General features: G+C 44.1%; 1 protein-coding gene across 3 annotated transcripts; it reads left to right on the top strand.

The window, feature by feature from the left end:
• The first annotated feature begins 297 nt into the window (after nucleotides 1-297).
• ANKRD22 (ankyrin repeat domain 22) lies at nucleotides 298-25,792 on the top strand. Of its 3 annotated transcripts, none has more exons than XM_008689601.2 (5): nucleotides 298-844; nucleotides 16,307-16,498; nucleotides 20,037-20,144; nucleotides 22,206-22,283; nucleotides 24,829-25,141. In XM_008689601.2, exons 1-5 carry the CDS (start codon nucleotides 824-826, stop codon nucleotides 25,015-25,017), a joined length of 588 nt encoding a protein of 195 aa, XP_008687823.1. In that variant the 5' UTR covers nucleotides 298-823; the 3' UTR covers nucleotides 25,018-25,141. The 3 variants fall into 3 exon arrangements, with proteins under 3 accessions (XP_008687823.1, XP_008687824.2, XP_040480127.1); XM_008689602.2 differs by lacking the exon at nucleotides 298-844 and adding an exon at nucleotides 25,180-25,792 and having other exon boundaries at nucleotides 15,866-16,498; nucleotides 24,829-24,927; XM_040624193.1 differs by lacking the exon at nucleotides 298-844 and having other exon boundaries at nucleotides 15,866-16,498.
• The last annotated feature ends 212 nt before the right edge of the window (nucleotides 25,793-26,004 follow it).

The following is a 26,004-nucleotide window of genomic DNA, read 5'->3' as shown; positions in this document are numbered from 1 at the left end:
CTATTATTTAATTTATTACTTCAATTTGTTTCTATTAATTAGGACCATCAAGGAAAAACAAATAACTTTATCCATGCTTAAAGATAGCAAATAATCCATAGTGACAGTTTTGAAGATTCTTTTTTTTTCCTCTTTTTTTTTTTTGAGCAGGGTGGGGAGACAGAGGGAAAGTGAGAGGGAAACGATCTTGAGCAGACTCTGCGCTGAGTGTGGAGCCCGACAGTGGGCTCAGGACCCTGAGATCATGCCCTGAGCCTTAATCAGGAGTCGGCTGCTTAACTGACTGAGCCACTCAGGTGCCCCTTGTAGATTATTTTTCATGAAAGTCAAGCCCGTGGCAGATACACATGGTTCTAACAAGTGAGTTTGCCCATCCCTAGCCTTTCTCAATAGCCACTGAAAACCAGATTTCAATTAGGAAATGCCTTAAATACAGTCCCCTATTTTGAACCCCGAGTCCTTCCTGCAAGGCTGAGAACTTCCCTTTCCCCTTGACTTTGCTCCCTTCTTTCCACATGTCACTACTGGCAGAGGGAATGTGACTCAGAAACCGGTTCCTCGGGGTTGTAACATTAGATGATGCACACTGGGGTCATTACGCTGTAAACCAATGCCCGTGTCTCATTGGGCTGGTTTCTCTAGAAGGTGCGTTGTTGCCTGTGCTGTTGGAAGAGCATTCCACAAGCGTGGGAAGAAAGGACCAGCCACCAGCCTCAGCTTCTAGGGACTTTTCTCTTGGCTGGGAAGGATTTTATGTTAAACAGAAATACTTCCAGAAGATTCAAGAAGCGGTAAAGGTGACGCAAATCTGTGAAGGACCAGCATGGGGATCCTATACTCTGAGGTATGTGCCCATTCTGGAAGTAAGATTCCAAAGGTGTTGAAAATTGCTCTTGCTTCTCAAATGTAATTTCCTGTTCCTGTTAAAGTGTGTCCTTTTCTTGTTTAGCTTTCCGTGAGAGTGTTAAGCAAAACAAAGTGCTGTGTATTAATCTTTTTGATATATTTAATATTTTAAGGCAAATTATTTTGCAATTCTAAAACTCTACCTTCATCAACGTAGAGAGCAATACGATATATATGTCACGATGTCCAGATGTTTGTGGGGGTAATTTGGATCTTGCAGGAGCTTATGAAAATGAAATTAATGGAGTCATGTTTTCTGATGTCAAGTTTTCAGAGCAACAGTGAAAATTGTACCCAACTGGATTTTCTAAACATACAAAAGTAGACTGGCTCTTTAATGGAAACACACAGACAGAGCGACACCTTTCAGCTTGGTATTTGAAAAGAAATTCACTACCAGCAATTATACATAAAGATGATCCCTGTATAGAAGAGGGATAAATGCAGAATATGTTTTTGATATTTTGAGTTTTTTCTTTTCACATCTGATGAATACAAAAAATGTTTTCCCCTGTATTGAAAGTAACCTATTAGAATCAAATAAATTTGTAATAATGTTTCAAAGGAGTACAAGTAACGTATACACAAGAGTATAAGAGGTGTAATGATGTTATTAATCACAATTTACTCCCTTTCCTCTCCAACACAATTAACTGGTTATTCTGCATTTCTTTACAAATGCTCAACAGAACCTCCTTGGGTGGTTCTTCTCCTCATATTTTAATACGAATATTTTAATATAAAATGCAGTTTCTCTGCATTTGCAATTATTTCTAACGCTTGTTGTGTGTTTGTGTGTGTGTGTGTGTGTGTGTGTGTGTGTGTGTCTTTCTATAGTCAATGTACTCTTTGATTAGTTTAAAATTCTAGGTATGTCTCGCTCAGTGACGTCAGTTTGGTGAGAGATCATATATATGAAACTGACAATACACACAGTATTCTAAAATGCTACTGCTCTGGTGTTTCTCAAACTTTAGATTGCCCGAGTTTGAGGAACCTAAAAGACAGAACTTGTTTAATGCAAAGTCAAGAACTCCCAGCCCAGCCAGTCCGTTTCACTCAGTCTGTGGTGGGGTCGAGAAACTTAGCTTTTAGGGGAGCATCCCAGGTGATTCTCCCATGGGTGATCAGTTTACCCCCCATGGGAGAGAAACACTGCTCTAAGGCGAGGGCTTTTCAAATTTTAATGTGAGTACAGATCACCTACGCTCTGGTTCAACTGCAGATTTTTATTCTGTAGGTCTGGGGGGCTGAAGATTTTGCATTTCCATTTCTTGATGCTAATGTTTTTGGTCCACGGACCGCACTTTGAATAGCCGCGTTGCAATCCAGGTCCTGAGAATAATTATGTTAAAAAAAAAAAAGTCTCTGCCCACGCAGTGCAACTGTTTGTCAATTGGGTGTTGGTTTGGCAAGTAGTTGAGTCAAGTCAACGCGAGGTAAGATATGTTGAATTGTTTTTTTTTTTTTTAAGATTTTATTTATTTATTTGACAGAGAGAGAAACAGCCAGTGAGAGAGGGAACACAGCAGGGGAGTGGGAGAGGAAGAAGCAGGCTCCCAGCAGAGGAGCCCGATGTGGGGCTCAATCCCATAACGCCGGGATCACGCCCTGAGCCGAAGGCAGATGCTTAACCGCTGTGCCACCCAGGCGCCCCTATTGAATTGTTTTTAAGTATTGATGGGGAAAAGAAAAGTTTCCTCTACTCTTCCAAAATTTCTTCTGGCTTGGCTAAGAACTACATTGACCTGAGACAGATTAACAGGAGAAAAATCAAATTTAATTTTGTATGTAGGGGAACCCTAGGAACATGAGAGTTCAAAGACAGAAAGGTAAAATGAGGTGCATATGCCATCCTCAGGGAAGGCACAGAACAGGAGCTCAGGATTCAACAGAGAGGAGGCCAATTCACAGGCGAAAAGAAGAGCAGATGTTTGACAATGAGATGTATGCCCTGCTCTACACGGGGTCACTCAGATAAAATTTATCTCTGGTAAAAACTCTCATTCTGGGAGAGACCCCTAATTTAACTCCTTCTCGGTAGTTCAGGGAAGGGAAAAGTTTCTCTTGAGCCTGCTGGATCTTGATTGCCTCTAGCTCAAAAGAGTTCACATGCCAAAGTGACATATTTTGGGGAGACTTACTCTGAACCCCTTCAGTATCAATGAGAATATCCCCAGAAGTAGAATCAATGTTTCACTTTTCAAATATATGGAGGACAACGCGACTTGGAATTTAATCTTATATTTAAAGACAAATTCAACAACGACACATATGCAAACACACATGCATACACACACCCCTAAAACCCCTAACACACCTAGAAGCTCACAGGTAATTATTGAAAGCCCATAATTAATATTCAACCAAAGGTAGCCTAAGGTAGTGTTGAAATAGATGTTTTGGCCATGCCACTCCTTATCACAAGTGGAAGTGGATTCTAGGCCCTTCCATCTGATTGTGCACACTTGCCCACTAACTCTAGTGTCAGCGATGTGAAACACATGAGCCCCTGGAAAGTCCACCATTTCCAGAAAGAAGATAGTTATCTACCATTTTGGCAAATAGTTTCTCAACTTGCAGAATTCCCCCTTGATATCAACTTCTTTTTTTTCTTAAGGTAAAAGTAGCCACCACGGAGGATAGTAAAGGCATTGGTAAGACTAGCTTGGTGGCAGGTTTGTTTCAGGAGTAAGTGTTGAATCTTCCCCAGCATCAGCTGTGTCGAGGATGCTGTCAGTGGAATGGAGGTGTTTACTCTGCCGTCTCATTACCCCCCCAGCGGCTGATCGCAGGAGATACTCAGCTAGTCTGTGAGAGCTCTCACTGAGCTCTGCTGCAAGGACTCTGGTTTGTGTGCTGGCTTTAGACACATCACATTTTTGGTTGAGAGAGTGATGGTGCCCAGGGCAATGGGTTCTAGAGCTGCACCAATTCTGCCCAAGTTTTCGAAGGTACTCAATATCCCCAGATACCACCTTCTTGATACCTTGCCTAACACTGTTATTCCATGCCCAGGACTGGGATGATCTGGTTTGAGCAATGGATGTTAGTGCTGAAGAGAAGTGGGTCCTTTCAGATGAGAAAAAAAAAAAAAAAAGCTTAGCTTGCTTGCTGCAACTGTAGCTGCATGTGGGAGTGAAGCTTAGTCTTACCCTCTGGTGTCCTGATGCAGAAGCTCTGGGGTGGACCTTCTGTGAGATTCTCCCTTCTCTGATTTTAGAGAAGTTGAGCCGCTCTGGAGTAATCCCTCAAATACATAAACATAACCTACTCACCTGTCATGTATGTACTAGTCTCTCTTCTGCCCTCTGCCAATGGCTCTGTGTTGTCTAAGTATAAAGAATGGGAACCACTAAATTAAGAACAGGCAAGAGCCAGCCAGTCCTGCCCCATTTCTTGGTCCTAGACTGCCTCAAAGTACCTTTTAAAATTTTTAATTCCAGTATAGTTAACGTACAATGTTATATTAGCTTCCAGTATATAATATAGTGATTCGACAATTCTCTACATTATTCAGTGCTCATCACGATAAGTGTGCTCTTCACCAAGACACATATTTTTAAAAAAAAACTTTCAGTGAAGTTCAACTTCCCACTTTGAGTGTGGGAAGCTCTTCTAGATTGGGGATGTAGGCTTGTCATTTTTTCCTTAGAGCTGTAGAGGAGGGAAAAATTCTTTGTCCCTCTATTTCTCTTGGGTTGATTGGCTGGGGCCCCACAAATTTGACTGATAACTGAAATATTAACAAAACAAAAAGAAACAGAAGTTTACCAACACGGGCATCATGCATATGCATGGGAATACCCAGCGATGAGTAACTCACAGGGGTGATTAGAACTCGGGCTCTTACAGCATCTCAACAAAAGGACCACACATTTTCAGAGAAGCGATCAGACACACGAGAAGGACTTTGAGTTTCTAGGGTGGCAAACTGTGGAAGACAAATATGTGGTGGCGCTAATGGAAGACAAAGGCTACAATTCCTTCAGTGACTTCTTTGGGCTGACAAGGGTGACTTTTGTCCTTCCTGGCAGAGAGGGGAGGGGAATCCCCTTCACAAATTTATGTCATGCTTTTGGCTAAATAGGAGGAAGGCAGAGCACTTTCCTTGTATCTGCTTCTTCTCAGTTGACTTCAGCTCAAAATAATTATTATGCCAGAGGTATATTTTGTATATACATATAGTATACACATACATACACATACACATACATACACATACATACAGGTGTATATTCTGTGTATATATATATACATATATGTATGTTCTCTTTCTCTCTCTCTATATATATATATAGAGAGAGAAATAATTGACATAACATCATATTAGTTTCAAATGTATAGCACAATGACTCCGTGTTTGTCTGTACTGCAAAGTGATCACCACAGGAAGTTCAGCTAATATTCACCACCACAGATAGTCACACATTTTTCTCTTGTGATGAGAACTTTCAAGATCTACTCTTAGCTACTTCCAAATACACAGTACAGTATTAAGTCTAGTCACTATGCTGTGCATTACATCTCCTTGATTTGTTCATTTTAAACTGGAAATTCGTACCTTTTGACTCCTTTCACCAATTTAGCACATTCCATCTCCCTCCCACCACCCCAGGGAATGGCCAATCTATTCTCATGCACTGGATTTTTTGTTTTTGTTATTTTTATTTTGCTACTTTTGACTTTGTTTGGATTCCACATATGAGTGAGATCCTATATCCACCGTTCTGTGTCAGACATATTTCGGTTATCATACTGTCCTCAAGGTCCATCCATGTTGCAAACGACAAGGTTTCATTCTTTTTTTATGTGTGTGTATGCCACACCGTCATCCATTCATCCAACAGTTGGCATTTAGGATGTTTCCAATATACTTTTAAGAAAGGAGGAGAGCATGAGGAAGCATTCCCAGGTTTGTCCTAACAGCTGCAACAGAGGATGTGTTTAGAGCTCAGTAAGAGAACCTAGATTGGAATAATTACACCCTGTTAGGAAAGGTGGGCTCTGAAACAGGGCTGACTCATTTAACCCTTATCAAACATACTTGTTCACACTATTTACAATCACAGCAAACATTTAATTAGGGCTTGTTACATATGTGGTCATGTTCTAAGCACTTCATGTGTATTAACTGATTTAATACTTACAGTAATCATGTAAGAGAATCACTATTATTATCTTTATTTTACAAATGAAAAAATTGAGGCAAAGAGAGTTTAAGTGACTTGCCCAGAGTTATGCAGCTGGAAGTACTTCCTGGCTAGCAACTAGGGGCTGCAAGAGCAGACTTGTGTTTGTCTACTCAAGGAAATTACACTTACGCCACTGACGAGCACACCAAAGTTCTTGGTCTACTTGCTTTCTCAATAGGGACGCCATACTCCATGAATGAGTTGGTCTTAACCACCCTGCTTTCTGCCAGTACTCTTCCCCACTAGGTTACACTGTTGCCTGTTTCTCAGAGGGAAAAGAATAGGGAACACTGAATCCAGGTTCCAGAGAGTTACCTTCTATTCCTGCCCTGCAGACAGTACTGCACTGCAAAGTACTACAGAAATTGGAAAGAAGGAAGATGTGTAAGAACTCAACTCAAAAAGGTCAGAACTGTAGAATCTTCTGTAGACTCTTGACACTATCAGCTGGGGAAAAAGCATCGGAAGAAATATCTTGAAAATCATATCGGAATGGTGTATCCCTTTAAACCCGGGAAGGTCTAAGGATAAGCTGATCTATGAGCAAAGGAACACACACACACACACACCACCACCACCACCACCACCACCACCACCACCACCACCACTGTTAACATCAATTTTGGGGGCACAAGCCTATTTGTCAGCCAGGCAGATGTTACTATAGAAAAAGGCACCTGACAAAGAGGAGAAAGATTGTATTGAAGTATAATGTCCACAGAGAGCAATGCAGGTCAAACAGGGCTTTCGGGGAGAGCTGGTAGAGCCGAGAGGGAGAACCCAGGGAGACAGGAAGAGAGTTGTGGGCAATGGGAAGCCATTGGACTGAAAGTCAAGAAAACGTAGAATTTAATACTGACCACACTGGGAACTCTGTGGGACCTTCTATCTATAAAAGGAGAGCAGGATGAGATCAGGTTTAGCATTGTGTCATTCCATGATATGAGAAAAGGAAAGGCAGAAACAAAATGGAAACAAAATGGCTCCTTCACAGTCTTAGCAGCTCTCTCTACTTTGTGTGTTAAACCCCTAGTATTGGCACTGTGTATTCAAAAAAAAAAAAAAAGAGCACTACTCTAATTGGTTTCTTAATTCTTTCCTTATACAAGTATTTTGATAAACAATAATGTACTAAGTCACATTTCTAAAAGGAAATGATAACTTGAATGTAGGAACAGAAACCAGGACCAAAAACTTGTAAATATTTCTTCATTCATTGACTCATCCATTTATTGAATCAACAATATTTGTTGATCACACACTACATTCCAGGCACATGCTGGCTCCTGGTAGATAGTGATAAGTAAGTAAAAGTGGACCCTGACCTCTTGGAGCTACCAGTTTAAAAAAATGAACATACACATGAACAAAATAAGTATAAATAATGAAAAGTGACATCGAGGAAGCATCAGGATAAAGAGAATATATAAAGGGGGGAGGGGGTCCACGTATGGTCTTTGACCTGAAGGGTTCCTCTTAGGTAATGATAATGAAACTGAGCTCTGAGGAATAAACACCAGTCTTGGGAAGCTTGGGGAGAGAATCCCAGACAGAGGGGACGGATATGTGGAGCACTGGAAGCATGGACGGTTGAGCCTATTGGAATGACGGACGGAGTGGTGTGTGAAGGTGTGTGAAGCAGCTCGTCCAGGTGCAGGCAACAAGGTGCACTGTCTGTACAGAATTTAGAGGCTCATAAATCTGACTAAAGGTTGTTCTGCTTCTTAGTATCACCCAGGCTCTAGTAATTCTAGCTTGGTCCTCCTCACCCTTGGGTAGCCATTGTTTGATGGAAGCTCTGGGCACCCAGGAGGCTGTGAGGGTGATGTTCCTGCCTCCTCCGGGCTCTGCACTCACCTGTTTGGTGGTCTCCGGTGGCAGGGAGGTGTCTGGGATTCTGATCTGCTCCATCCTGGCAGCTAGAACACACCCTTTCTCCTCCTCATGAGGGAAAGGCTTTCTTGCTCTCTCCTGGTCACCATCACTGACCTCAGGGCTTCTAGGGTCTGAAGTCAGCAGTGAGTCTCCTCTGACCTCCTGGCAGTGCAGACAACATACTCTCAAGCAGACCTTGTAGGAGAAAGAACACAAAACAGGTAACCGTGTGCTCTGCTTCCATATCTCCTCATTGCTACTATCAGTCACAATCCAACCACTTCTGGGACCTTCCTTCATGTTCCATAAAGGCTAAATGGGCCTAAGACAATCTTTAGGAAAAAAAAATCCTCGTGCCTTTTAATTGACCTGGAAGAAAGAAGTTACTAAGAAATTTCCAAATCCCAGTATATGACAAAATGAATCATCAGAAAGAACGGCCTGCAATTAATTGTACAAAGAAAATGAAACCTTTGATAGTGTTCCCTAGGATTGCTTAATCTGAAGAGGAAGAACATATCTTCTTTTGTTTTCTGAGAAGACTTTTCATGAGTGTACCAGAATTACCTGAATCATTTTGCTTCAAAAAGCACAAATCCTTCCCAGAAGTTGTTAGGAAACATTTTATAGGCTAGAGCTTCGGCACAGGGATGGCTAAGGAGCAGCCCACCAGAGTTCCACACGATCTTTCCTTAGACTGGGAGTAAGCTGCATTCACTACTCTTTAGAAGAAGCCACAGTGAAAGTGGGGTTGGAGGGATGTCTGGCTCTTGGTGACATCCGCAATGGTGCAAGCAGCTTGGATATTTCTTTTCTTTCCTTTCCTTTCCTTTTCTTTTCTTTTTAGGATTTTATTTGTTTATATGAGAGAGAGAGACAGCACACAAGCAGGGGGAGGGGCAGAGGGAGAAGGAGAAGCAGACTCCCCACTGAGCATGGAACCCGATGTGGGGCTCAATCCCAGGACCCTGGGATCATGACCTGAGCCGAAGGCAGGTGTCCACCGACTGAGCCACGCAGATGCCCCAGACGTGATCACGTTAAATAGCATCTACAGAATATTCTAGTTGATCATCCATACGCTGTATGTGTCACGCATTACTGAGAGACTCTTCTTAAATTTTAGGGCCTGGGAAAGTGAGATACACAGTGGGACAGGGGTGGGGTTCTGGCACCAAGTTGGGGGGTATTTTTAAAGCCAGGCACATGGGAAGCCTAAAGGGCACAGGGTTAATCCTGATGTTCCAAGTTTCCAGGGTTTCTGATGTTCCTCACCTCGTGTTACTGTAAGGGTCGCAGGGTTTCATTCTGGCTTGACTTCTATTATGGGGGCTCCTTCCTTTTACTCTTGCAGTGGTTCTCAACCCTGTCTGTGCCTCAGTCACAGCCAGGGAACTTTTAAACAGTTCTAATGCCCCTGCCTTACTCGCTATACCCTCCTCCTGAGATTCGAATTCGGTTGGCTAGTAGTGGGACCTGAGCCTGTACTTTAAAAGAGCTCTGATACTTAGCCAGGCTGAGAACCACTGAGCTGAACTATTGAGCTGGTTCTCACATCAAGGCAACAATCTGGATAGAGAGACCAGACTTAAGGCACAGAAAAAAGGCCAGTGAGCAGCAGGAGGAACTGTGGTCCTTGCTGTATGTAGGATGGATCAAGGAAGTTTCTTGGACATGAACCGTGAACCGGGCTTTGAGGGACCCATCATGCAGCCATACAGCTCCCAAGCAGGTGCAAAGACAGAAGACAGAAATGGACGGAGCATGCTCCTGAAGTTGCTGCAGTGTTGTGAGCACAGACGAGAGGAACAGATGAGACTGGAGAGGCAAGTCGGTTTATTAGTGTGCTCCCTTCACCCTGTGCCTTAGTCTTTCAGGCTGCACAGAGCACAACTCTAGGGGGCCCCATCCACAGGTTAGTCAACGTGGACTCACACACACTTTTGGTAAATCTGCCTTGTCTTCAATCTCCTCCCCACCACCTTCCCCTGCGTCTCCACTGAAGTCTCATGGTGTCTCGACTTCCATCTCCTTCTTTCTTGTTCACCATTGTTGTTTTCTTTATTTTCTTTATTTTTAATTTTTTAAAAGATTTTATTTTTTTTGAGAAAGAGAGAGTGTGAGAGAGAGAGCACAAGCAGGGGGAGCTGCAGGCAGAGGGAGAGGGAGAAGCAGGCTCCTTGCTGAGCAGGAAGATCCTGAGATCTGCTGACCCTGAGATTGTGATCTGAGCGGAAAGCAGACACTTAACCTACTGAGCCACCCGGGTGCCGCTCTGGTGTTGTTTTGTGACCATGGCTTGAAGTCTTTGCTTGTGTCCCTTTCTCTGTTTTCCCACTTCCACCCACCGTCTTCCAAGACGCATTTCTACCTTCCTTGATTCTTGAGCACAATGTCCCCTTTCATTCTGTTCCCCGGGGGTCATCTGCAGTGACCTCAACATCCACAAGCCTTCCCTTTCCTTTCTGGACCTCTGTCTGCCTCTGCTCCAATCAACCCAACACGATGGCCCGTGACCTCTCATCAGGACCATGTTCCATCTGCAATGTTCAGGATTTGGTGCTTCTGCCTCCTCTTCTAACTCCATAACTGGACCCGTTTCCCATGAGACCACACGTGCTGACACTGCTTCTAGTCCTCCTTTGTGTTTCTGTCTGCTTGTCCATCTCCGTTTGCACGTCTGTCCAGCTCCACCTGCCTCCCGTGTGTTGTCCATTCGGTCTGAATCCCAAGATGAAGTGCTCCTCCCAATGCCTTGCCAGACAGACCTATTTCCTAACCTTTGCTCTTTGCCCCCTCACCTTCTCCATCTTTCCCTGACTGACGAAAACCACGAGCCTATCTTGTCGCCTCAGCCCACCAAAGCTTCTTACTGGGTTTCTACAACCCGATGTGTCAAGCAATGCCCTGTTTGTGTTTCTGTCCTGCAGCGCTTTCATGATGGCTGCCCTGAATCGTCCCCACCGTGCTCCAGAGCCTCTTCCCTCCTCGTCTCAATCCTGTCTCCCTGTTATTAACGCGTTTGTCTATTTAAACGTAACGGTGGCTTCTTGAGTTCATCTCTCTATGCCTGCCTATTTACGATAGATCCATATTGGCATGAAGCCTGAAGATCAAACCTCAGACTTTCAGGCAAGTTTCAGCCAGTGTGAAGTTCCTTCTATGTGTGGTTCTTTCTATCCCAACCACCTGCTTTCCCTCCTTTGCTTTGATCAGAGCCGGGACTGTCATCCTGTTTGGGACGGTCAACGCTTCCACTGTTGTTCTGTATCTCGCCAGCTCTTCATTCTCTTTCACGACCTCTGCCCATCTTCCCTGGTGCCTTATGTTTTTTTTAAGAATTGTAAGAGAAGCTGACCTTAATAGAGGGTTTATTCTTATGGGTCTGATCTGAGCTAAGTGCTTCATCTGTGCAGTCACATTTCTGTGACCTGATAAAGAAGATGTGATTTTTTTCAAAAAGATTTTATTTATTTATTTGACAGAGAGACAGCCAGCAAGAAAGGGAACACAAGTGGGGGGAGTGGGAGAGGAAGAGGCAGGCTCCCAGCGGAGCAGGGAGCCCCATGTGTGGCTCGATCCCAGGACCCTGGGATCACGCCCTGAGCCGAAGGCAGATGCTTAATGACTGAGCTACCCAGGCATCCCAAGAAGATGTGATTTTTTTTAAATTTTAATTTTTTTAAGAGAGAGAGAGAGCGCGAGCGTATGCACGTGCATGATGGATGGGTGCAGAGGGAGAGAGAGAATGTGAAGCAGACTCTACACATAGCCCAGAGCTCGACGCAGGGCTCAATCTCTCAACCCTGAGATCATGACCTGAATGGAAATCGAAAGTCAGATGCTCGATGGACTGAGCCACCCAGGTGCCCCAAGAAGTTGTGATTATTAAATGCAGAAGGGAATTAAGCACAGAGTTTAAGTAAGTTGTCCCAATAATACTACTGTATGTGGTGGCGTTGAGATTGGAGCCCAGAGGGTCTGCTTCCAGAGCCTGTATTTATGACCCCTTGACACCAGCACTTGGGCTGGACCTGCTGCCTCCCTCTGTGCACCACTAGCTCCCTCTGGGCTTTCACAACCCAACCCGCCACAATTCCTCTCCAGTCACATCGTCTGATTCCTCATAGACTGTGTGCTCAGGGCCCTGTGGTCTGCCTTCTGCCCATCGCTCTATGAACATTGATGTTCGTTCATGATCAGATCCAGAACCTCTCCTTACATTTCATTCCCGTAAGTCCATCTTCCTTCTCGAAACTCTTCCTTCTTTGCATCTGGGCCGTATCTTTTTCTGGTTTCTCCTGCAACCTCTCTGCCCTCTACTCCTTTACCTCTTGGCAGGTATCGGTACATCTAGGTCAGCCTGGAGAAGAATCTGGGTACATAAGCGGGGAGGCTTGGACACCAGCAGCCCAAGGGGGGAAGAGGACTGACCTGTGTCCTGAGCATGTAGCTCGATTAGGGTATGAGTGGAACCAAACATAATCTCAAACGCAAAGACTTTAGCCGGAAGACACTGTGAAGGTTGTTTTTCAGACGGCCTGCGGTAATGAGAGCCAGAATGTGTCCATGCTGCAGTCATTCCCCTTGATTTCATTCCTAGCACTGCCAGTTAGGAGCCGACTATGGGTAAGAAAGACAACCTCCCTCAGTTTCACTGATACAAAATGGGTGTAATAATACTATTTAGCTGGGGCGGTTGTGTGAGGGTTAAATGAACTAACCGAGGGACTCAATAAAAGTTACCTCATCTTATAATTTATTCATACACTTACTTACTCACCAAATAAACACTGAATGCCTACTTTGTGTCACCTATGTGCTGGATGCTGGGGAGAGAATGTACGAGCACAGACACGATACCTACCCTCATGTAGCTTTCAATATAGTGGGGGAGCAAGTTGTTAGTAATACCCGTGCCCTTATTTACTTAAAGATTTTATTTAATTATTAGAGAGAGAGAGAGAGAGAGAGCACATGCACAAGTAGGGGGAGAAGCAGAGGGAGAGGGAGAGGGAGAGAGAGAAACCCAAGCAGACTCCGTGCTCAGTGCCTAGCTCAACGCAGGGCTCGATTCCACAACCCTGAGATCATGACCTGAGCCAAAACTGAGAGTCAGACACTTAACTGACTGAGCCACTCAGGTGTCCCAATGCCTTTATTTACTTAGATCAAGGGTACAGATAAGGCAGTGGTATGAGCTGAAGTTGGAAAGACAGGATTCGTGAGATCTGAAGAATCATGTGTCAGCTCAAGGACCACATCCTAACTCCATTGGTCACCAAGTGACCAAAGTTTTCAGTAGGGAGGTGACACGAAGCTGTTGCTTTTGGTGGATGGCCCGGGGGCTGGAAGGCAAGACAGGGAGAAGCAAGGCCAGTCAGCTGGTAGTTCTGCAACAGCCCTGGTGAGAATGACAAGATCTGAGCTAGGACTTTGGCCATGAGGATGGACAGAAGAGTACTAAGGGATAGAACCATCACGACAATTTCCCAGGTTGTCCACTGGTTTCCTCTTCACTGAGAGTTCCCCCAAGTTCCAGAAGCTTCAGAGGTCAACAGAATTCATAATAACTCTTCCCTCAACCCAAGTGGACAGCCTCTTCCTCTTTCAGGGCCGTAGCTTTCTATTGGACTTCCCGTCTGTCCCTGTCAGCACTTTCATGACCCTGAGCTGCCCCCTGGTGGACACTGGGAGTTCTCAACAGCATAGAACCTTTCCTGGGGTTCACTCAATTCCTGCAACCCACCACTTGTGGTCTAACTGAACCAGGGAGACACTTTACTTTGCACATACAGGAAATAGGAAGCCTAGGAAAGATTAAAAGATAACATAGGATTGATATGTTAAGTACGATCACTTGAGTGGGATTAAGGAAGCACTCAGAGGCACCAGGGTGTCTTAACATTGCCTACTGTATTTAGCTCCTTTTTGTTTGTTATTTCAATTTACGTGACAGGACATCCCTGCTAAGATAAGGGCATCTCCCAGAAAGTTTTTGAGCAGTATTAGTGCTTTAAAAGGACTACCCCTCTAAGGCACCTGGGTGGCTCAGTTGGTCAAGTGTCCAGCTTGATTTCAGCTCAGGTCATGATCTCAAGGTTGTGGGATCGAGCCCTGCATTAGGCTCTGCCTGGGATTCTCTCTCTCCCTCCCCCTTTGCCTTTCTCCCTGCTTGCGCACGCTCGCTCGCTTGCTCTCTCTGTCTCGTTCTTTCTCTAAAATAAAGAAAATCTTATTTTTTTAAAGGACAATGACTTGACTTTACAGTTGATGTGGAAGATGCATTGGTTGGGGAGAAACTTGAGGTTCAGAGTGTGACAGTCACAGGATGTGACAACATAAAACAACCTTTGCCTTATTCCTTCGTTTTATGCCTGAGGACATAGAGACACATGAGGGGAAGAGATTTGTCCCCGGTCACCTGGGGACAGTAGCAGAACCATGATGACGAGCCAGTTTGCTGATAGCAGTTATTCCTCCTTTCAACTGCTCTGGTCACTTCTGTGTCAGCCAGACAGAAAACCTGGAGACGCAGCTGACCCCAACTGGTGACAAGGTCTAGTCAAGGGATGACTTCAGGGTAGTAGAGAAGTAATTTGTGTAATTGTGCATTTCTACTGCATTTCGGACCCTTGTATCACCCTCATTTCCTTTTGAGGTACAGAAGTTCGCCTCTTATGGGCTACTGAGCTGACTGTCCTTTAGGATGTTGCTTTCATGAGTAGGGCCTTGGGTGTAAAAGCACCTTACTTTCAAAAGCTCTCTGATTGTGATATTTGGCAATGTTAGAGTATGAACTGATTAGCAAATCGACCCCTCAGCGTCCTCACTGAGGTCTGCCTCAGCTGGTGCTGATTAACCCGACTCTGTGCTTCCTCAACTTTTCCTATTGTTAAGTGTGTGTGTGTGCACCTGCGTATGCACACTAAATTCCCAACTGGTAATACATTGCACGGGGTGACGAGTAATGCGTTTTATCCTCCTCCCTGTCCCCCTGCAACTGCGGCTGGCACCCAGGAGAGTCTGACTTGATCGAATCAGCAGCAACAATCTTTTCCATAGATTGAGCCCCATCTCTGTGCTCTGTATTATTCTACATGCCTTGGTTTTTTTTTTTTTAACTCTCTAATTAAAATCAGTCTGAGAATATTCAGTAGCTGCCTACCATGTGCCGGTGCTGTGTTAGTACTGGGGATACAACTCGAATGGATTCCAATGATGACTGGCACGATGTAGCCTCTGTCCGCCGGGCGCTGACAACCCGAACTTCGACGCCTCCCCTCACTCGCTGCTACCGCAACCCCTCCCCATCCATGCGACCACGATTCTAAATCAGTAAGAAAGGAGTGACAGTTATCCAGTGGCGGCAAAGCTGCACCGACCTCAAGAAAGACTTCAGAGGGGAAGGGGGTGGGGAAATGGGATAGGCTGGTGATGGGTAGTAAGGAGGTCACATATTGCATGGTGCACTGGGTGTTATACGCAACTAATGAATCATCAAACTTTACATCAAAAACTAGGGATGTACTGTATGGTGACTAACATAATATAATAAAAATATAATTATGGAAAAAAATAAATAAATCATACATGTATACATGGAAAAAAAAAGACTTGATAAAGCAAACATTAAGTGATGGCATGGAGCCAGGTTGGCAGAGAGGGGAAAAGGGTTTGTGCGGAGGGAGCCGTGAGGACAGGGGCCCAGATGGAAGGAGCCGGACATGAGAACTGAACACAGAAGAGAGGTCCAGAGGAGGGGCAAAGTGGGCAAGGGGAGGTCGGCTTCGGTCTTGCTGGTAAGCTCCCATCGTGCTTTGCACAGCTCCTTCTAACACTTTCAAAATAAAAAGCATCGAATGAAGTTAACTAACTTGTTATTTATATATTATTTGTCTAATATAGGTGTTTTCCACTGCATTGGGTTCCTTGAGTACAGGGGGTCATACGTCTTTGTCCTATCACTTAGGGCTGCCCTAAATCCCTCCCATAGGCCTATCCTGCCTTTCTGACAGGGGTCATCTCTCCACCCGCACACCACACAGTTTCCTCCCTGACCTGAATCGGCAATGTTTTCCTTCCGGGTATTCCCTCATTCAGTGAATACATCTGTATGCCGAGCAATCTGGGAACTGGTAAGGGCTTCCTCATGGACTTAGGCTTAGATTTAAGCCTAGGCACAATGGAGACCAAAGACCTCATCTACAAAGCAATATATTCCAATTTGGAAACACTGGAGCTTTAAGTGACTGGGTGAGGATTTCTCTCTTATGGGGGCTTTCATTATAGCGGTATTGCAAAATCTGCTTTTGTGTTTCCCCTCTCAGCCCATCTGCCAGGCAGCCTACCAGAACGACTTGGGTCAAGTGTGGCGGTGGGTGAGAGAAGACAGCGCCTGTATCAACGTGCGAGATGGCTTTAATGGAGACACTCCCCTGATCTGTGCTTGTAGGCGAGGACACCTGAGAATCGTTTCCTTCCTTTTAAAAAGAAATGCTGATGTGAACCTCAAAAACCGGGTGAGGCCATTACACATGAGTGGAGAGAGTCATTGACCATGGTAATCCTTTCTCCCCACAGCAATGGAAATAGTGAATGCCATTCTCTTGTTGCTCGTAGCTCCTGATACCAACTTTTTTTTTTTTTGCCTTACTTTAGAGGGACAGACAGACACTATTCTATAAGGCCAAAAAGCCAAATAAATCACAGTTCAATCAGCAGGCATGTTTTGTGGTTAATTATATCCTCATACTTCTGAAAAGAATGGTAATGGTTCACTCATTTGACTAGTGAGAGCTTCTTCCTTTCTTTTCATCTTCCTCTCCATGCTGTTCCCTGCCTTCCCGCTACCCTCTCCCTGCTCTTCCTCCTCATTATCACAGAAGTAATGGGAAAGATTTCTGGAAAAAAATGTTGACCTGCTGGTGTTAGGTCATTAGATTTTTACCTACTGGGTCAGTGTTCTCCAGAAGATCCCACAGTTTGCTTATAGGATTGAAGAATGCTAGTGAGACATCTGTCAAGAACAAACAAGCTCATGAACCAGAGGCTCCTTGAAGGCACACAGAAAGGCATAAAGATTGTACTCAGGATGCAGTGTTAGCCGATGGAATCTTTAGAATCAAGGAAGAGCAGAATACATGTGTTGCCAGGAGCATCCTTTCAGAACACCTTCGAACGTCCATTGTCTGCCTCATAGCAACAAGCAGCATTTAAAGTGCACTGAATAAATATAAAAAGTCATTATTGGTCATAATTATGAGTGTCCTGTTCCCACTCATGTACATTCAGTGAGGAAAAGCAGCCTCTAGGGCCCCCCTTGCCCCTTCCGAGTCAGTTTCAAGACCAGCTTGTTTGCAGCAATAACATATTCCCAGAAAATGGATAGCTCCTGGACCTTCTTGCCTGTACTTACTGCTTTTTTTTCGCTTGGTTGGGCTTAAAAGCAAGTCAGGCCTGCACCGGATCTCACAGATGGCAGCTTAGTGGCGTATGACAGGCTCTCCCTAACTCACAGCTGACGAACCAGGTGTGTGCGCTCGTGGTGAGTGGGCGATGTCTGTGGGTTCACGACCTCTGTCTGGAGACGTGCTCGTCTGGAAGCTGCTGGAAGGAGATATTGGTCAACACAGGGATGGGGCCGAGAAGGCGGTGAAGCTGAGCTAGCCTGCTGGGATCCTCTGGTATCATGAACATCTTGGAAAGGACTTGGGAGATACTTTAGAAAAATAGAGATTTTATCACAAGAAGGGTTTGGCTTACATTTTATATTTTTAAAATATTTTTAATGGTTTTTAAATGTCTAATCTTCTTAATTTTTCCCGAATACTAATCTTAGCACATTAATAATTTAACCAGTGCCTTCTCATTTCTTAAATGTATGTTTAGGACTTATTTTCAGAAGTACTAAATGAACAAAGGCCTCAAAATAAAACACACAGTTCTGCTGGCAATTCACACACACACACACCTAATAAAGAACATCAATTCTATGGAAACCAAATTAAATTAATGGGGCGCCTGGGTGGCACAGCGGTTAAGCGTCTGCCTTTGGCTCAGGGCGTGATCCCGGCATTCTGGGATCGAGCCCCACATCAGGCTCCTCTGCTGTGAGCCTGCTTCTTCCTCTCCCACTCCCCCTGCTTGTGTTCCCTCTCTCGCTGGCTGTCTCTATCTCTGTCAAATAAATAAATAAAATCTTAAAAAAAAACATAAATATACTTTTTTTTTTTGGCCTGTCAAGTTGACCAGGATTAAAAGAGGAAACCGAGTGTTGATCAGGAAGGAAGTTTAAATCATTAAGATTTTACCCGAGCACAATTTAGCAACACAATATGAGAAGCATTCAGACCTTTCACGTCAGCAATTATACTTTTAGAAACTTTTGCTAAGGACAAATTTGGAAATGTTGACAAAGCTTTATGAATGAGGATGTCCAGACAGCGTAAAAAGTTAAAATCTTGAAATGTCCAACAGGTAGGGTTTGGTCAAATAAATCAGAATAGCTTTATTCAATAGAAAGTCATGCAGCTGTTATAGTCATATGTTTAAAAGTTTTAAATGGCATGGAAAATGCACAAATTCTAAATGTGAAAAGAAAAAGAGGGTCTGATTTTACATATGCAGCATGTTCCTACATTTTAAAATTCCTTATAATGCATTTTATTTTATTTTTTAGAAATATTTTATTTATTAATTTGACAGAGAGAGAGAGAGAGAGAGAGCACAAGCAGGGGGAGGGGCAGAGGGAGAAGCAGGCTCCCCGCTGAGTAAGGAGCCCAGTGCGGGGCTGGATCCCAGGACCCCAGGATCATGACCTGAGCCGAAGGCAGACGCTTCACCGACTGAGCCACCCAGGCGCCACTGCATAATGCATTTTAAAAGACTGGAAGACAATACAGCCAAAATGTTAACAATTATTTCTGGGCTGATAATGGGTAATTTTAAATCCTGTCATTATACCCTTGTTTAGTTTACAAAATTTTTACAGAGAACGTATATACCTTGATATTAAAAAAACAAAAAGTATTCTTATTTAAGAAAAGCACTCCCCCAACTGGAAATTAACCTGTCTTTCCTCTCTGACTTTCTCTCTCTCCGCATTGATTTGATTGGTATTCCAATCATCGTGGCCGGTTTTGCATTATATTTATTGTGCTCTTTTTTTGTCTACCTTTATCTGATTATGAGGCCCTGAGGCTTGATATCCCCTCCCCAGAAGCTTAAGTCTATCACCTGATAAATTGTCACATATTTGAAGAATTAAATTGACTTATTTCCATTCTTCCAGCACCGTGTGTATGCATGTAAGAACAGGGAAAATATGCCACGTGATTAAGATTTTCCCATAAACAAACCACAAAATGAATAATCATCTACCATAGATGAGTCAGGGATAATGATAGCTTTTCACACTGAATTCAGTCCTATGTTTATATCTCACTGTATTTGTTCCCCAAAAAACTAACATGCGTGTGAGAATCCATCTTTTTAAAAAAATATATTTATTTATAGATTTTTGAGAGAGAGAGAGAGACAGCGTGTGTGAGTGGGGAGAGGGGCAGAAGGAGAGAGAGAGAGAGAGGGAGAGAGAGAGAATCTCAAGGAGACTTCCCATGGAGCCCGTGTGGGGCTTGATCCCACGACCCTGAGATCATGACCGGAGCCAAAATCAATAGTTGGTTGCTTAACTGGCTGAGCCACTCAGGCACCCTGAGAATCTTTGGACTATACTGTGCTTGACATTCCCATCAGTGGAGAAGCGGCCTTATTAATCAGACACACTCCACAGAAGGAGTTGCCATGGGTACGATAAAAATAAAAAGCACAAACTCACCTTCTTTTTTTTTTTAATGTAGTCTTTTGTTTTCTTATTTTTAAGTGAGCTCTGCTGCCCAAAATGGGGCTTGAACTCACGACCCTGAGATCAAAGGTCGCATGCTCTACCGACTGAGCCGGCCCGGCACCCCACCCACAAATGAAACTTTTTGATATGGCAATCTGAAGATATGGAATTTGAGACAAGTATTAATAAAGAGTGCTTTTCTTAATTTTCAGAAAGAGAGAAACTGCTTGCATTATGCCGTGAAGAAAAAATTTACGTTCTTCGATTACCTACTCATTATCCTCTTAATGCCAGTTCTGCTTATCGGGTATTTCCTCATGGTGAGTAACACGGGTGTGATCAAGGGATAAACGGGGAGGACAGCAACAGCATGACTCAGCCAGTGTTGCGGACCAGTCAGAGGTAGGGAAACAGTAACAAAATAAGCTCCTGGTTCGTATTCTAAAAATAGCATTTCCAACATCCACAGGCAACGCTGTGATAGAAAGAAAGTGAGAAGAAAGGTGGCCAACCAGGTTCGTCTGTGTGATGTTTATTTAGAAGAATAAATTAATCTTGGTGAAGAATCATCGGAAGGAAGCAGAAAATCCCGAATATTAAGGAAATATTCCCCCGCCACTTCTTTTCTCCTTTTACATCAAAAGAGCTTGAGTCTTTGTACACATCTTTGAGTTTCTGATTTTTCTGGACCTGCCCTGTCTCGAGTTAAAAACAGATCCTAAGAGATTTGCAGCCAGAAGTTGACAAACACGGAACATCTTTATAGAGAATTTAGCCAACCTTTCATGTTGACAGAGTTGAATAACGAAAGATGTAGTTGGGGGAGGAACGCAGTCATTTTATGAGTAGAAGATGAAGCTTGAGATGGTTATTTTTGTTTTTTCCAAATGGAGCGACAGCTTTGCACTGACTCATTGGTTCCCTGGTGTCTGGTTCCATTGTTGAGGGATGACTTAGCAGATGTGTCACTTAATCCAATTAAATGACCAAGCTCCCTTCTCTCCATAGCTAACAGACCATGGACATTGGTTACTTTTGCCACCAGAGGTTCCAGAACAGTCTGCCAGTTGGAAGTGTAATTACCCCCTCGGGTATTTAAATGTCATAGAATTTGAGGAACTCTAATTAAATATGATAATGCCCATTTTTGATGCTTGGATTTATGGGAAAAAGAAAACACAAGCCACTGATAAACACATCATCTGCTTATGTACTGGAGAAGTTCTTGAAAAATTAATTGCGTATTTAGTACAGAGCATCGATGTATTTGCAGTTTTGGGGCGGGCGAGGGGTCTGCCATTCATTTCCAAAATGATCACAAGGGTGATGAGCAAGACTCAAGACTCGTTCAGAATTTGTTGAACACAGCCCTGCTTCCTAAGACAGTTGGAGGTTTAAAAACTGGAGGCTTTGGCAAAAATACTGATTGTAATGAATAACTGCCTCTGATTGCGCATTTATCCTACGTATTCATGGGGCATGGAACTGCACACTTGTGATGCACAAGACGCAAGTGCCAGGGGAGGACGTTTTGGAGGAAGGGACCAGAAAGGACTGTATTACTTCAGAGAAAGGTAGGAGGAGACAGGCAGTCTCGGTGTTGACCAGGGAGGGAATTACAAAGAAAGGAGGAAAGTGGGTGGGGCTTCCTGCACAGCAAAGGGGCTGACCTTCAGGACTTGACCCCCTGTTCCCCAAGAGCTGTGCTCCCTAAAGCAATGGGATGTGGTGGGGGGGGGATGCTCAAACTGTCCTGTGGTCAGAATCTCGGGACTGGGCAGGAAACGTGGATTTCTGAGGAGACTCGTTTATTTCATTCCTTTGTTCCATCATTCAGCACATACTTACTGTGGACCTACTCCGTGCACACACTGCTGGGTGGGAGGGATGCAGGGGGAAAGCAAACAGGTGTAGTCCTTGTCCTCATGAGAGAGAGTAGAGAAGAATGGGTCCTTAATGAAATAACCACAGAGACGCATGTAAAATTACTACAAAGTAGGTGGTACAGGGAGGTGATCTTCTGCCAGAAGAGAGATTTCACTGAGCCAGTAGGTCAGGGAAAGCGTCCTGGAAGAAGAGAGGCTTGGGCTGGGATATTACAGATGCATTTACCAGGTCAAGAAGGGAGGTCTGGCGTGGGGCCACTGAATTCACATTTCCAGTTTCCCAGGTGCTGATGCTGCTATCCCAGGACCACACTCTGAGAACCCGTGTTTTAGCTGACTGATATTGGAGGGAGAGGGGAGAGGGGGGAAATTTTAAGGAAGATGCACAGACACGTAGAGGTATTGGGATTAAAATCAATCCTGTTGAGTAGAATAGACATAAGATGGAGAAAAGTTTCGTCAATGGACCTCTTCTGTACTTGCTGTTTCTAACAGGTGTCAAAGACCAAGCAGAATGAGGCTCTCGTCCGAACGTTGCTCAATGCTGGCGTTGACGTGAATGCCACGGACTGCGTAAGTTCCTGGGTTTGGTCATTTTGAAAGAATCTTCAAAATGGCATTTGCAGGCAGTGTGTTTGTCACCTACAAAGTTACTCACTTTATTTTCCTATTTTCCTTGGCTTTCTTTACATTTCATTCTTTCTTTCCTTTCGTTTCCACTGCTAGTCAGGCAGCCTTGAAGTTGTTTAGATGCTGCTGCTAAACTCATGGGAGTAAAATCTTCATTGACTAGAGGACATTTTCTAAAAGAACCGCTCCACCTTTGATGAGAAGTTATGGGAAATGAAGGCTCTGCTAGGAAACTTCCATCCTCCAGAGTTAAGCCGCTGGAGTCAATCTAGGCTTGTCACCTTTTGCCTGTGTGTGCTGTGGCCGTCATAAACGTATTGGATTCTCGGTTTCCTCACCTGTAAAGTGAGGGCGCTGATAGCACCTCCATTGCAAGGCTGACTCAGGTAAAGTGCTTAGCAGAGTGCCTGGCGCATAGTGAGGTCAGCGAGTACCAGCTGCGGCAGCCAAGCTTGCAGCCCACTGGGTGAGAGGGGCCCCATCTGTCAACTAGACCGGTAAGGATCAAGGTCAAAGAGCCCAGATGGTGGTGAGGGCAGTGACCACTGAGCAGCAGCCCGTAACTACTTCCTGTGTCTAAATAGCAAGTTTTGTCTCCACCTTTCACCCCTGCACCCTGCACGCCTCTTCCTCCCTTAAATGATCATAAATGGATCAAATGTTTATTTGTATGAACTTTTATTTGCTTCTATCGATTAGATGAAATTTCGGCTTCCCAATTGTGTATTGAAAAAGTTGGCAAGTTGAAATTTGAGTCGAAAAGAACCAATATTTTCTTTGTGGTCCCGAATTTATTTTATGTTGTATACATCTGTGTGTGTGCGTGTGCATTACCGTTGTTTTCTGATGGAGCGAATGTGCCCGTCGCTGTTTCTATTCATTACTTACATCACCTTAGTGTTGGTTATATTGGTATCGTATGTTTAGATGGAGGTAGCTCCATGTGCCTGTGTGTGCATGTACACGTGTGTGAGTGTGCATGCATGTGTGTGCATGCGTGTGCACAAATGTGTCCATACCTGTGTGCGCGCGTGTGTGCATGTGTGAGCATGCGTGTGCATGTGCATGTGTGTGCACGCATGTGTCCGTGCATGTGTTAGCGTGTGCATGTGTGTTTGCGTGCATGTGCGCGCGCGTGTGCGCATGTGTGTGATCATGTGTGTTCATGTGCATGTGTGCGCACGCATGTGTCCGTGCATGTGTGAGCGTGTGCGTGTGTGTTTGCGTGCATGTGTGTGCGTGCTTGTGTGCGCATGTGTGTGAGCGTGCATGTGGGCATGCGTGGGCATGCATGTGCGCGTGTGTGCCTGTGTGTTTGCGTGTGGGGGGAGGAGAGAATAAGTTTATGAAATGCACATTTTCCCTTTTATTTAAAACAGGATTTTTGTATTAATTGGAGTAGACAACTACTATGCTCCATCATTTCCTGTATTAAGTAAGATGTTATTAAAGATTAGGTAAAAGATTTGTTGACGATTTTTTGGGGTCTTCTAGTTTAACTTCAGAAGATTGAAAACGTTGTGATCAAAATCGCTCTGGGATATTTTTCGGGTTCTCTGTGTGTCTCTAGCTGGATGATTGCACTCCTGTGCATACTTGTGTGCACATTCATGCACGCACACACGCTTTTCCTGCCATTTTTCTACATCTGTCTGAATATTCAGATTGTCCCCCTCTAAGTGATGCGGTGCATTATATTTTTAGGGAATTAGACTCTTTATTCACATGGGAACGTTCAGAGCCGGATCTTCCACTTATCATCTCACCACTTAATAAAAATAAGTGATCGCAGCATTTTTTGCTATGATCTCAGAAGAGTTAATAAGGTCTGATATTATTTCATCACATACCAAAGCCACAGTTGCTTGGCTGCTTCTTGAAAGGCAAAATTGGGGGGCACAAACACCTTAGCTATACATTTCTTTTCACTTGAGTTAGTGCTTTAAATTAGTACCAAGAGAGCAGATCCACTAGTTTAAAGTGCAGAATACACGCTCCAGCAAACCTGTTTGGGAAGCTTCTCCATAGAGCGGCACCGATGCTGTCACTGTGCTGGAACACGAGCCACGTTCTTCAGCTTGTGGGGGCTTTAGTCAACAACCACAGAGGATGATATTTGCAAAAAGGCCCATGTGGGGACCTTTATGAGAAAAGACGGCAAGACGACCAAGGTGATGATTGCCCAGACATGTGGAATCTTACCAAGAACCCTTGAGATAATTCGGCAGCAGCTTCTTATAAGTTGCATTGTTTAAGTTGGGAGCAGAAAATGAGAGAGGAAGATGTTAATGGCTTATAGGACATGAATTATATGCACATTGAGGCAAAAGAGGTGTGTTAAATACAAGAAATGTAGTTGTGCATAGATGGTTTGAGGACCGGCTTACTTAGTTGTAGGCTGTGACATGTGACACGTACTCGCTGAAGAAGCCACCTGCTAGGGACAGTAGAGCCCAGTGATGAGCCTAGGTGTGGTCCTCTGTTTCAGGACGGCTGCACGGCGCTGCATTATGCCTGCCAAATGAAAAACCAGACCCTTATCCCTCTGCTGCTGGAAGCTCGTGCCGACCCCACGATCAAGAACAAGGTAAGAACCTGTGGACATCTTCCGAGCTCCCTTCCAGCAGCAGCATCTTCTGATTTCGGCTTTGTGTTGAAGTGCATTAATTGCCTCTGATGTTGTTTGTTAACAGCAAAACTAATTGTCCTCGTTAAGGAATTAAGTTATCGTATTACTATTAAAGCCTGTGAGTCAGTCGGTCTGGACTGTTTGCTAGACCTTTTGCTTTGAGGTTGGACTGTATCGGGAATAAATAACTATAATTTTTTTTCTCCTCAGCGTGGTGAGAGTTCCCTGGATATTGTGCGGAGATTAAAGTTTTCCCAGATTGAATTAATGCTAAGGAAAGCATCATAATCCTTGTGGCCTCACATGGAGAAGTAGATAAAGTTAAAGGACTGGATTCTATCTCCATTTTGGACAATTGGTCTGTGGACTGTTGAACCTGGATGCTATGATTTTATGGTTACCATGGGTAACCATAATCGTGGTTACCATGGTAACATTTTGAAAGAGCTTTGTATTTAGAATTTTCTTTTGCCCATTGGAGTTCACCATGGTCACGATCCTTCTAGGAGAAACACCAAAACTCTTGGAGGCTCCATTTTGGTCCAAAAAAAAGGTGACATTTCAAGGTCAGTCTCTCCCAAAGAAGAGGATCAGTGTTACCTGGTTCAGTTTTCTCTTCTCATCTGTGCGGCTCTTACCAAGAGGCTGTCCTGTCTATATCATGCCCAGAAGACAACTGGATCTATCCGTCCTTTTTGAGTAGTAAGAAGAAGAATCAAAGTATATATATTTGTATAGACTGATGTATTGGGGGGATGGGAGGTGAGCTTCATATGTAAATATTTACTCGGTGAAACAACTTCAATAAAGTCATCTATCAGTCGTCAGGGGTGGGAGTATTTATGCCACCGTAATTGGCAAAGGCTGTAAGTCAGGGCTTTTTCTTTTTCTTTTCAGAGAGTCGATTTCTTTTATTATTTATTTATTTTTTATTTTTATTTATTTGAGAGAGAGAGAGAGCACAACCAGGGGGAGGGGAAGAGGGACACAGAGAAGCAGACTCCCCCATGACCACAGGGCTCGATCCTGCGACTC

Source organism: Ursus maritimus, unplaced genomic scaffold, assembly GCF_017311325.1.
Source record: "Ursus maritimus isolate PB19 unplaced genomic scaffold, ASM1731132v1 scaffold_7, whole genome shotgun sequence".
Taxonomy (NCBI): domain Eukaryota; kingdom Metazoa; phylum Chordata; class Mammalia; order Carnivora; family Ursidae; genus Ursus; species Ursus maritimus.
The sequence above is the reverse complement of the archived record's forward strand: the minus strand, read 5'-3'. Positions and strand labels throughout refer to the sequence as shown.

What these genes read in the sequence shown, in the direction of transcription:
- ANKRD22 (XM_040624193.1), top strand. Translation starts at nt 16,250, where the DNA reads ATGGGGGCTTTCATTATAGCGGTATTGCAAAATCTGCTTTTGTGTTTC. An exon ending in ATGTGAACCTCAAAAACCGG is followed by an intron (nt 16,499 to 20,036) that starts GTGAGGCCATTA and finishes CTTAATTTTCAG; the next exon opens with AAAGAGAGAAACTGCTTGCA. An exon ending in TTATCGGGTATTTCCTCATG is followed by an intron (nt 20,145 to 22,205) that starts GTGAGTAACACG and finishes TGTTTCTAACAG; the next exon opens with GTGTCAAAGACCAAGCAGAA.